A 10,611-nucleotide genomic window follows, 5' to 3' on the forward strand; every position below is an offset into this window, starting at 1 on the left:
GTCAGTTCAGTGCCTGGTGAGGACCTGCTTCCTCAGGGACCACCCTCTTCTCACTGAACCCTCATGTCCTCACACGCCCAAAGGGGGAAGCTAGCTCCTGGAATCTGTTCTGTAAGGGCACTGACCCCATTCATGAGGGCTCCACCCTCATGACCCTGCCTCCTAATAACACCTTGGAAGTTAAGCGTTCAACCTACGAATTCTGGAGGAACACAACTATGTAGACCATGTTACACCCATATTACATTGAACAGAAAGGGTAGATAGCTCTGTTTTCCTCTCTTCGTAGGAACAGGGAGGAGCCTAGATTCTATCACTTGTTTGCAGGCCATTTTCTACATGTGTGATGTGCATCACTTCTTCTTAGACTTATTATTTTGGAAAAGATAATTAACTAAATAAAATTTACCCTATGAATTGCTGCTTAGACATTGAGAAATGATATTGAAATACACCTTAAATGTACACACATGAGTATGGATATTCACATTCTAATTCTGCTCTTAAATGTCTTTGGTGAATCCAGATAGATTCTTACTGAATGCTTGTCAAACACCATCACCTGCAAACGTATATTCTCATCTTGCTTCACAAAGTGAGTTCTAGGACGAAGAATTGTGAATCTAGAGGCATATTTGGGATTCTGTGAGCCCCGAAATGACATTTACATTACAAAAGAATGACACAGATCTTTATAATCCAGTTTATGTGGATGGGATAGGATTTTTTTTCAATTCTTAATTTTATGCCATGTTTATAAAATACTGAAGTACTTTTTGAATGGGTCTTTAATTTAGTCTGCAATTTCTATTGTCTTTGCTCTGTCCTAGGCACTAATCCATAGGGATGCATTAATACATAAGAAAGTTTCTTAGCCTTATGTAGTTATTCAGCTGTGAAGGCTGGAAAGTACAGTATGATAGTTGTGAGACAATAGGCATAAACTCAGGGTGTAGGAAGATGGAGGAGGGACCTCACCCGACCTAAGTGCAGAGGTCAAGGAAAACATGCTAGACAGCATCTGGGCCCGATTCCAGGGATGCGAAGGAGTTCCACACAAAGCCAGGGGAGGACACTTTAAAGGAAGTCTGATCCTTTACTTTTTGTATGGTATATAGTTTGGTTAAGAAAAACAACTGAAATTCCTTCAGATTTTTTATTTTGATTTACTTGGTGGGAGAAAACTTCTAATGAGATTGGACATTAATCACAGTTTTCATTGTTCTGTTCTCTTCTTTCAGGGACAGAAGGCAAAGCCTCTGTATTCATTATCTAATAAATGGGGCTCTTTTTTTGTTGACTCCATTTCGGGACTGGAAAATACAGGAGACTCGTCCGTCTATACATGGTCCTGCAAGAGAATCAGTACTTACAGCACTATTGCAATTCCAAGTATTGAAGCAATAGCAGGTAAAGGGGAAAATACCTATAAGTCTTTGCCTGTTACTGGACAATAATGACCTTAATTACTGAATTCTTGCTTTTTTAAAAAAGAGAAATCTTTCCATGACATTCGTTTTTCTGGGAAACATCTAGATATGGCATTCTAGGTAATTAGGGCCCGCCCGTCTCCTGGAGCCAACGACAAAAGCTGGACATTTTTTTTTTAATCTGTTTGGCATCTTAGGATAAAGGTAGGGAAAAATTACCAGGATGAGAGGCTAAGCTCAGAAGGCCAAGTAAGGGGGCTGAGGGTGGGGGCTGCTCACCCCCGTTTCTGAGTCAACAGAGAACACAAAGAATGGGAGGGGGCCTTTTAGTAGCTTCGTGAGCCTACAGGGATGGAAGACAGAGGGTTGAGCCTGCCAGCAGATGGTTGGGTGGGGGGACTCTCAGTCTGTGTGGAGACCCCGAAAGAGTTTGGCTCAGAGTAAGGATGAATTAGTAATAGGACTGAAGCTCAGCTTTAAATCAGATGAATCTCTAAAATGGGATTCAGAAGAGTCTAGATAGATTATGGCCCAAGGTACCTTGTAGAAACCGATGAATATTCTCTTGAGGAATATAACATTCTAGAACTCAGGTTACTTCTAAAAACAATATAAGCTCCAGCATATAATGAAAAATAGGCAGGCACACAAGAATATGAGGCTAACAGAAATAACCAAATTTACTATGGTCAAGTACAGAAATGAGAGATTTGGTAGAGATATAAAATTATAAAAAGAATGGAAATTTTAAAATTGAAGTATTAAGAACTTAATGGGTGGGTTTAACACCAGATTAGACACAGCTGAAAAGTGAATTAGTACACCAGAAAATAGGTCAAAAGATTTTCAGACTGGCTGACATGGAGGAAATGTATCTCCAGAAGACCTAGACTAAAGCAAACAGTAAAGGGTATTGTTAAGCAAAAGAAAGAATGGTCCCTGTTGGGAAATTGGACGTGTGAGAAGGAATGTACAGCAACAAAGGATAGAGACGTAAATAAATTAAAATGAATGTTTCCTGTTGAAAACAATAAAACAGTTAAGTCCTATGGAGTTTAAATGGAGACTTTAAAAACATGACAATAATGGCATATAAATCCCAAAGGGAGGCAGCTGGAGTTCATGTATTTAAATCCTTGTATTATATGATAAAGGATAAGAGTATGATAGTGGTAAGTGAAAAATACGTGTTGTGATCAAAAGACTTGTAATACTACACATCCTGCACTAATTATGTAAAATAACTTTAAAATTTAAAAAAGGGAGGGAGAAAAAAGAATATTAAGAATAAGCAAGACTGCCCTTATTGGTGTGGCTCAGTGAGTTGGGCGTTGTTTCGCTGACCAAAAGGTCCCCAGTTCAATTCCCAGTCAGGGCACATGCCTGGGTTGCAAGCCAGGCCCCCATCCCCACACTGGGGGCATGCAAGAGGCATCTGATCAATGTTTCTCTTCCTCTCTTTCTCCCTCCCTTCCCCTCTCTCTTAAAATAAATAAAATCTTTTTTTTTTTTTTAAGAATAAGCAAGACAAATGGAGAACATTCAGTAAAATGATAGATTTAACTTGAGTAATTACATTCTATGTAGGTGACTAAATACTCCAATTAAAATCCTGAGTGAAATAAAACCTGACTATGGACTGTTGATAAGAGACATCTTTGGAACACAGGAACACTGAAAGTTTGAATGTCAAAGGATGGAAAGAGATACCACAGTAACACCAATCAAAAGAAAGTTAGAGCTCGCCGTACTGATATGAAACAAAGTAGATGTTGCACGTGGGTCACCGGCCAGCAGTGACCACGGAACGCTGTGGATGGCTCGACGATAAACACGCGAGAAAAAACACCACATGCACAGAGACAAACTAGTTTCTGTGGGGAAGTAGGGACGAAATGGCCACCCCCCCTAGTGGGGAGCGCACCGATTTACAGTCCATACCTGCTTTTATTAGGCTCATTCTGCATAATAATTCAGGTAAAGTACAGTACTCATTAGGGGAAGTAAGGAACTATAGAAAACAAAGAACTCTGCCGGTCTATTGAGTTGGGGTCAAAGAGCTGTAAGACTGAGGAACAAACTAACTTCCTCCTAAGACCCTTCTCATTCAACTGAGAGCATTCTAAACAAAGAAGGTTTCACAGTAATTTACATATTCTTTCTTAGGCCTGATCACCCAGGGAATCCACACTTCTCAGTACCGAGCTGCAACACCCTGTCATTGTTTCAGGCTTAGGTGGAGCAAGGGAACTAGGTAACCAAGAGATAAGGAGATTTTCTCCCAGACGCTGAGAACTCAGGCTATGTCAAAGCCAAGGAGCGAGGGTCCATCACCCCCTTTTGCTGCGGCCCCCCAAGTCCTTCTTTCGGGGGGGCCTCCCAAAGTGATTGTGCCTGGCTTAGGTCGTTCCCCCCGTGGGGAATCTTACCCGTCTTTGGCTAACCGACCAAGCTTTTTGGGGTTCAGCAGCAGAAGCAGCATTCCTGCCAGGAAGATAAGCTTTTGTCTCCTTGCTGGCTTACAGTTCCAAGGGCGTTCCCTTAGCCTTAGCTAGGCGGGGGTTTCAGCCTCTGATACCAGTCAGGGCGGTTCCCAACAAGTAGATATTAAGGAAAAATATATCCATTAACATGAAAGATAATCACTTCATAATAATAAATTCTGTTTTCAGAAATATATTGACTGAAAATCTGAGATACTCACCTGGGCCCCCCCTTCCTCTCTCAGAAGTTAATTCCTCCCTGTTTCTCAGCACCAAGAAACTGCTGAAAACCCCACCCCGCTTTACAGAGGTGTGTGCTTCTGCTTCATAGCTTCCTGAAGGTCCCCGTGGAATTGGGGGAAGGGCTGGAGGAGAAAACCAGCTGAGTCTGTTTCTTCAGCCCCTCCTTAAAACTCCCTCAGTTTTTTTCTGCAGTCCTTAAAGATGACAAATGCTCTACTGGTTTTTCTGTGCTAGTAACTGTCCCTACCCCCAGACAGAATTCAGTGCCTAAGGGGAAAAGCTGTGGCAGGATAGGCTCTCGTTTCTGCTTGCTCCCCCTTCCCAGGAATCCTGTGTTCTCAGGTCTTGGTTGTTTCTTCAGCTCTCTGGTGACTTCACTCTGATGTTTACATCTCATCCAGCTTTTCTGATTGTCTCAGCTCCAGTTTAGAAGTGAAAGTCTGAACTTTTTTAGATTCTTCTTTCTTAAACTGGGGATGACAACACCAGACTGCATTTCCTGCCTCACAGGAGGGATGTGAATGAAAAAGCAAGATATTTATCTGATGATGATGATGACGACAATGACGACAACAACAACGACCTTAACATATGTATGACCTTGCAAAAGGTCCTTCTTTTATGACAGTATAGCAATCCAGTGTATGTCAGTACATCCTAATCATTCAAATATCTCGTTCCCATTGGTTTCAAACAAATGGTTTATTTTTTTTTTTCGTTTTGTTCCATGCTTACATATATAACATTAAAGAAAGATAACCTAAATATATGTCTTCCTTTCACCAATGATTTTCCTTTTAAAGAAATCAGCCCCGTAACGTGAAGGAAAGGGCCACTGTCGATCTCGTCAGCAGAGGAGAGATCTGAATGGCACAGTGGTTAACTTGTTGTATTTTGTTTTGTTTTCCAGAATTACCCCTGGACTACAAATTCACAAGGTTCTCCTCAAGCAACTCAAAAACAGCTGGTTACTACCCAGGTCCTCCACTGGTCTTAGCAAACAGCGAATCACTGACAACCAAATAACTTGATCTCTACTGAAAAAGGAAGTGAAGAACCATATATGCAGCTAATGTACTGTGAAAATGTTAATTTTAAAAAAAATACTGTAACGTGCTTTATAGGAACAAATTCTTAATGAAAATTGATGAATTGTTTTTTTTCCACAGATCCTCTTTCTCTAGATACCCAATAACTCTGATTATATCAAGATCTCAGTATCTTAGAACTGAAAAGAATCTTACCACTATTTTGTATACCAGTTGCTCTGAGATTAGAATTCACCCTGAGACACACACATATTTACACCTAAGCCTAGGCCAGTGGCCCTCAAAGTGTGGTCCCAAACCACTATCATAGCATCATGTGAGAATTTGATAGAAATGCAAATTTGCAGGCTACACCCAAGACCTACGGAATTAGAAACTCTGGAAACCTGTGTTTAATAATCATGTGATTCACACTAAAGTTTGAGAGCCACTGGCTTGACCATAACCACCAGAGACTGGGTCATTGGGTCTGGGGATAAAGAGGGGTACTGACCCCTTTTATACCCAAGGACACTGAGTCCAATGAGAGTGAATGACTTTTCCAGGTTATCAAGTTTTATGCTGTTCTCTTGTTTTCCAAAGCAAGGAATGGAGACGTGATCTCTTCTGATGCCACACAGCCAGTGTGGGACAGAGATGACACCAGAAGCCTGCTACTTCAGCCTCCAACGTTGCCCGTTAGGGTTCCCCCCAATAATGGTAAAGTCTGTTTAATTTATTTCCATTCACTTTAAAGCATGTATTCTCAAAACGGAAAAGAAAGGTTCTTAAGGTGAAAAAAATAAGAGAGAGCCCAATGGATTCTAGCCCTCCAAAGCTCAACATTACCCAAAAAGTCTTATTCCATAGTATTACTACTTCTCATTAAGGAGAAATATAATGTAAAGCTCAATTTATTCATTAAATTTGAGTGAAATTTTTCTCCTTAGGTGGGGCAGGCAGTGATGAAAAAAATGAGTAAAACTGCTTTGGAAGAGTTCATCGTTGTATTGACCTTCTGGGATTATTGTGTTCTGTGTGCTATGCAGTCGTATTCATGGTTGTTCATTGCAGGACATGGGGAGGCAGGTAATGTTTACAATATAAACCCTGGCTCCTCTTTATGTTGTAATTTCACTGTTCGTCATGAACAATGACAGAAAACACACTGATCACCATCACTGTTTTAGTTGGACTGTAACAGAGAATTTAGCATATTGATACCTACAAAGAAAAGATAAATATTTTGTTAAAAATGTTAAATGCTCAAAAATAGTCCCAAATCTATGGTGGGGATGAGTATCTCAGGGTAAGTAAACAGTTACTGAAATTATTTTCTCAAAGTCAGTAACTTTCTTTGATATCTAATAAGAATATAATAATGTGTTTGGAATTGATTTCCAGATCTCAGTGGAATATGATGATGAGCACACAAATCAAGCTTAGGGCTAAGTGACAGATGCTGTCTCCTGTATACTTGCAGTGCACACTTGATTTCTTTCAAAAATAAAGCTATTTTTCCTTACACGTGTTTGTTTTGTAAATTTATTTTTCCTTACACGTGTTTATTTTGTAAATGGCAAAGAACCATACCTCTTTAAATGCATATAAACTACTATTGTTAATATGAAAAATGAGAACCCCGAAAAGTTAATTGCACTTTTCAGGCCACTACAGAGTGGAAAAAAAAATTCATTCAGGAAGTTCTAATCCTACTTTTACTAGTATCTACCTGAAGAATCGGAATAATTTTAACCACCTAATTTGACCTCTGTTTTTCCCACCTTGTGAAAAGAGGAGGTTAGAATTTATTTCCAAGTTCGCTTCACCTTTCTAAGGGTCAGTCAGTGATAATAATGAATGCTGTAATTAAAATGTTTATTTCACTTCTAAAAATGCCAGTGTTTCTAATTGGACATGAAGATTTAAAATCATCCAAAAATAGCAATATAAAAATTTAAAAGAGAATCTTAGAGAAGAAAGCTATATATTCTAAGTAAAGTCATGAGTAGCAAAGCAGGAAAATTGTGCAAGTAGGCAGAAGACTTAAGTTTCACCTTAGTATACAGGCAAACACTCATCATCCTTTTAAAAGATACCTAAACATGATTGTCGAAGGTACTGAGATTCTGCTGGCCACTGTCGATCTCACCTGCAGAGGAAAGACCCAAATGGCACCACCGTCAAATAATTTTTCAGAATTGGGTGTTTAGAATATCAAGGCAGAAAAGACTTCAATGAACCTAGAATTACCACATAAAATTCAAGTACTGAGTTTGTTAAACTCTAAATTGAAATCAAGTATTACTTCCATCCCAGTTCACATCCCACAATAACGTTATATACATACTTAAAGCATACATAATGTCTATATTTATACACATACTTTTAATGAACTTGTTCAAATGCAAAAAAAATAATCTATGTGATTATTTTATATAACAGACCAGCATGAAGTGGAATGTCAAACTATATCCTTGGATATAACTGAAATGAATAACTTTTTTTTTTAATGTGATGTTGCAGTAGCATGGCTTACCTCTTCTTGGGCTCTTGATAACAAGGTTGTCATAGAGATGGCTTCGAGATTAGTGCAAGACTGGGGTATGTTTGAGAGAAAACACACCTAGTGTGGAACAGTTGCTGCCCTTGAAAACCCTTGGGCATGGTTCAGTCCACATAGGATGAATTCAAAAAGGCAAATTCTTGATGGTCTCTAGAATTGTCCTCATAAATATGGTAAAAATATAATAGTAATGAGTGCCGACTCCCTGCCAGGCTACTTGGTGTGTCTTATTTACTCCCAGAGCAACCACCTATGATCCCTCCAGGTTGTATGGTTACTAAGAAACAGAGTCTGTACATGAGCCCAAGTTTGACACCAAAAAGCATGCTTTTAGTTGACTGGTAAAGTTGTCCAACATTGGTTCCAGAATGGAGCAAATTCTTAATCTAAAACCACACTTCAACTTCATAATCACACCATGCTAGGACATATAAGAGATGAGAAATGAGAATACAGGTTCTGTCCTAAAGTCACTTACAATTTTATCAAAAATATTAAAACATATCTATAACATAGAACTTAGCTGGAAGAGTGAAACAGAGAACCAGCAATCACAGGATTCCTGCAGCATATAATGAAGACTGCTCTCGGAAGAGACATAGGCTAAAGGCATCAATAAGCAGGTCTACTCTTTCTTCATAGGAAGGTTCAAATGTTCACCTTGAGTACTTAGCAAATTTCCCTCTCTCATGCTGAGGAAACCAAAATGGAGAAGGAAAAATAAAAACTAGTCCAGATAAACTTAGTGGAAGATGAGCTATCTGGGTCTGTGGAGAATTTGGGTCATTACTTAAAAGAATTACAACAGCACAGAATGCTTGACAGTCAGGTTCTTGTACCAGGCACCTGTTCTCAGACTCATTTAAAAAACTAAAGAAAACACAACAAAACTTTCTTGGTTCTTTGGCCTTGGTAATTTCTTGGTAAAGATCAAAGCTTAATAAAGTTTAACAAAGTTTAATGAATTAGAGAGGGAATACATTCCTAAGTGCCAGCTAAAAGGAATCGCCTTGTTGAATTAAAATATATTCTAAGAATAGTTTCTAAGTTTAATAGATATATTTCTTTATATTTCTTAACAGCTAAATTTTATATTTAAACTCCTTTTGGTGCATTAATGGAGTTGGCCAAAAATTCATTTGTTTTTTTTCCATAAGATGGATTCATTTGTTTTTTTTCCATAAGATGGATCTAGCACCTAGCTATCTTTAACTTCATTTTAAACAATTTTGTTAGATTCTATTGTGACAGCTGTCATATCAGTGTGCATTTTTTTAAAAAACTTGTCAAAATTGGTAAATTTTTGTGTAGATGTTAATACTGAAGATGGAAGGAAATACACATTATTTTCAGCATATCATGGTTTACTATTTCAAAAGGTAAAAATGCAACTGAAACCCCCCAAAAGAGTTGTGCAGTGTGTGGAGAAGGTGCCATGACTGATCAAATGTGTCAAAAGTGGTTTACAGAGCTGTGCGCTGGAGATTTCTCACTGGACGATGCTCCACGGTTGGGGAGGCCAGTTGAAGTTGATAGTGATCAAATCATGGCATTAAATGAAAACAATCCACATTATACCATGGGGGGGATAGCTGACATACTTAAAATATGCAAACCAACGTTGTTATTGGTCAGAATGAAAAATGTCTCTTATTTCACAGAAAAAACCCGTAAGGACTTTTTGGCCAACCCAATACTTCCGTTGATGAAAGGAACAAACTGTTCATCTCACTCCTTTATGCAGCAACCATCAAGATTACATATGTAAATATGCACTCCCATACAGGAGTGTTTTAATCTGTGATGTGGAATCCCCTATTAATTAAAATAAGTGATAAAAAATACCTTTCAGAAACCATTCATGACTCGGTTAAGAACCCATTGCACATGTGTATGCACATCAGTCAGGTTTTGTTTTTATGCCATTTTCAGTAGTTCTGTGATATAGAAGAGAGCCTGAAATCAGGAAACTTAAGTCTGTGTCACTTGGGCGATTTACTTCAACTTTCTGAACCTCTGTTTTCACTACTTAAATGGAAATAGTAAAACTTATGTCAGGATTATGAAGTTAACGTGAGAACAGACGTGGAAATGCCTGATACATCTTGAGGTTGTCAAACCAGGGAATGTGTATCTGAAGCAAAATCAGACATCCCAGGCTCAGATTGTGACTCCGTGGGGCAGGGAGTGGAATAATTTGGAATACAGGTCATTTGGGTTTGTTTTTAATAATGAAAACTGATTTAAGGAAACAATTCAACTGGAGATAAAGCAGAAGCAGCTGCAAGACTAATGGGGAGGGACAGCTGAGTAAGGAAGGTCAAAGAAGCCTTTTGTGGGTGGTCTGGCCTGTTGGTGTCTGAGCTGAATGCCTAGAAATGGCAAGATTGTTATGTCAGGACCAGGGAAACCATGAAGATGCCACTACTACTCACAGGGCAGTATGGCCTGTGCAGACCAAAATAATAGGTTCTTCTTTAGGATGAGAGAACCTCTCAGCTGTTTTAGAGGTCTGCATAAAGAATAAAATTGTGTATAAAATTGAGGAAGAAAAACAAAAAGGTGCAATGCAAGGAAATAAAACAGGGCTATAGGAGTAAACCAATTAGTAAGTACAGTCTAGGGAATGCCTAATTGCCTAGAGAATGCCTAATTGAGTCTAATATCAGACTACACAGAACAGAAAGCATGTTAATCTCCGACAAACGAATGGTGCCTGCCTAACAGAAAAATAAATATTAATGGTTAGACTGAAGCTGAGATAATAAACCAAGGACAACAAAATTACACTTTTTTATTATATCCAGAACAGGATAAGGGAGAGAATGCCTAAAACAGGTCATGGACAATGCAGCAATCTG

General features: G+C 38.8%; 1 protein-coding gene across 2 annotated transcripts in view; it reads left to right on the plus strand.

Annotated features, from left to right (window-relative positions):
* The window catches only part of NT5DC1 (5'-nucleotidase domain containing 1), a 115,090-nt gene extending 108,381 nt beyond the window's left edge, over positions 1 to 6,709 (plus strand). For both annotated transcript variants that reach the window (XM_045843773.1, XM_045843774.1), the window contains exons 11-12: positions 1,242 to 1,410; positions 5,067 to 6,709. In XM_045843773.1, coding sequence (XP_045699729.1) covers positions 1,242 to 1,410; positions 5,067 to 5,182 — 285 coding nt within the window. In that variant the 3' untranslated portion in view covers positions 5,183 to 6,709. The remainder of the gene's footprint in view (positions 1 to 1,241; positions 1,411 to 5,066) is intronic.
* Positions 6,710 to 10,611: the final 3,902 nt, after the last annotated feature.

This window comes from Phyllostomus hastatus, unplaced genomic scaffold (genome assembly GCF_019186645.2).
Source record: "Phyllostomus hastatus isolate PE091 unplaced genomic scaffold, TTU_PhHast_1.1 phas_contig_40, whole genome shotgun sequence".
NCBI lineage: Eukaryota > Metazoa > Chordata > Mammalia > Chiroptera > Phyllostomidae > Phyllostomus > Phyllostomus hastatus.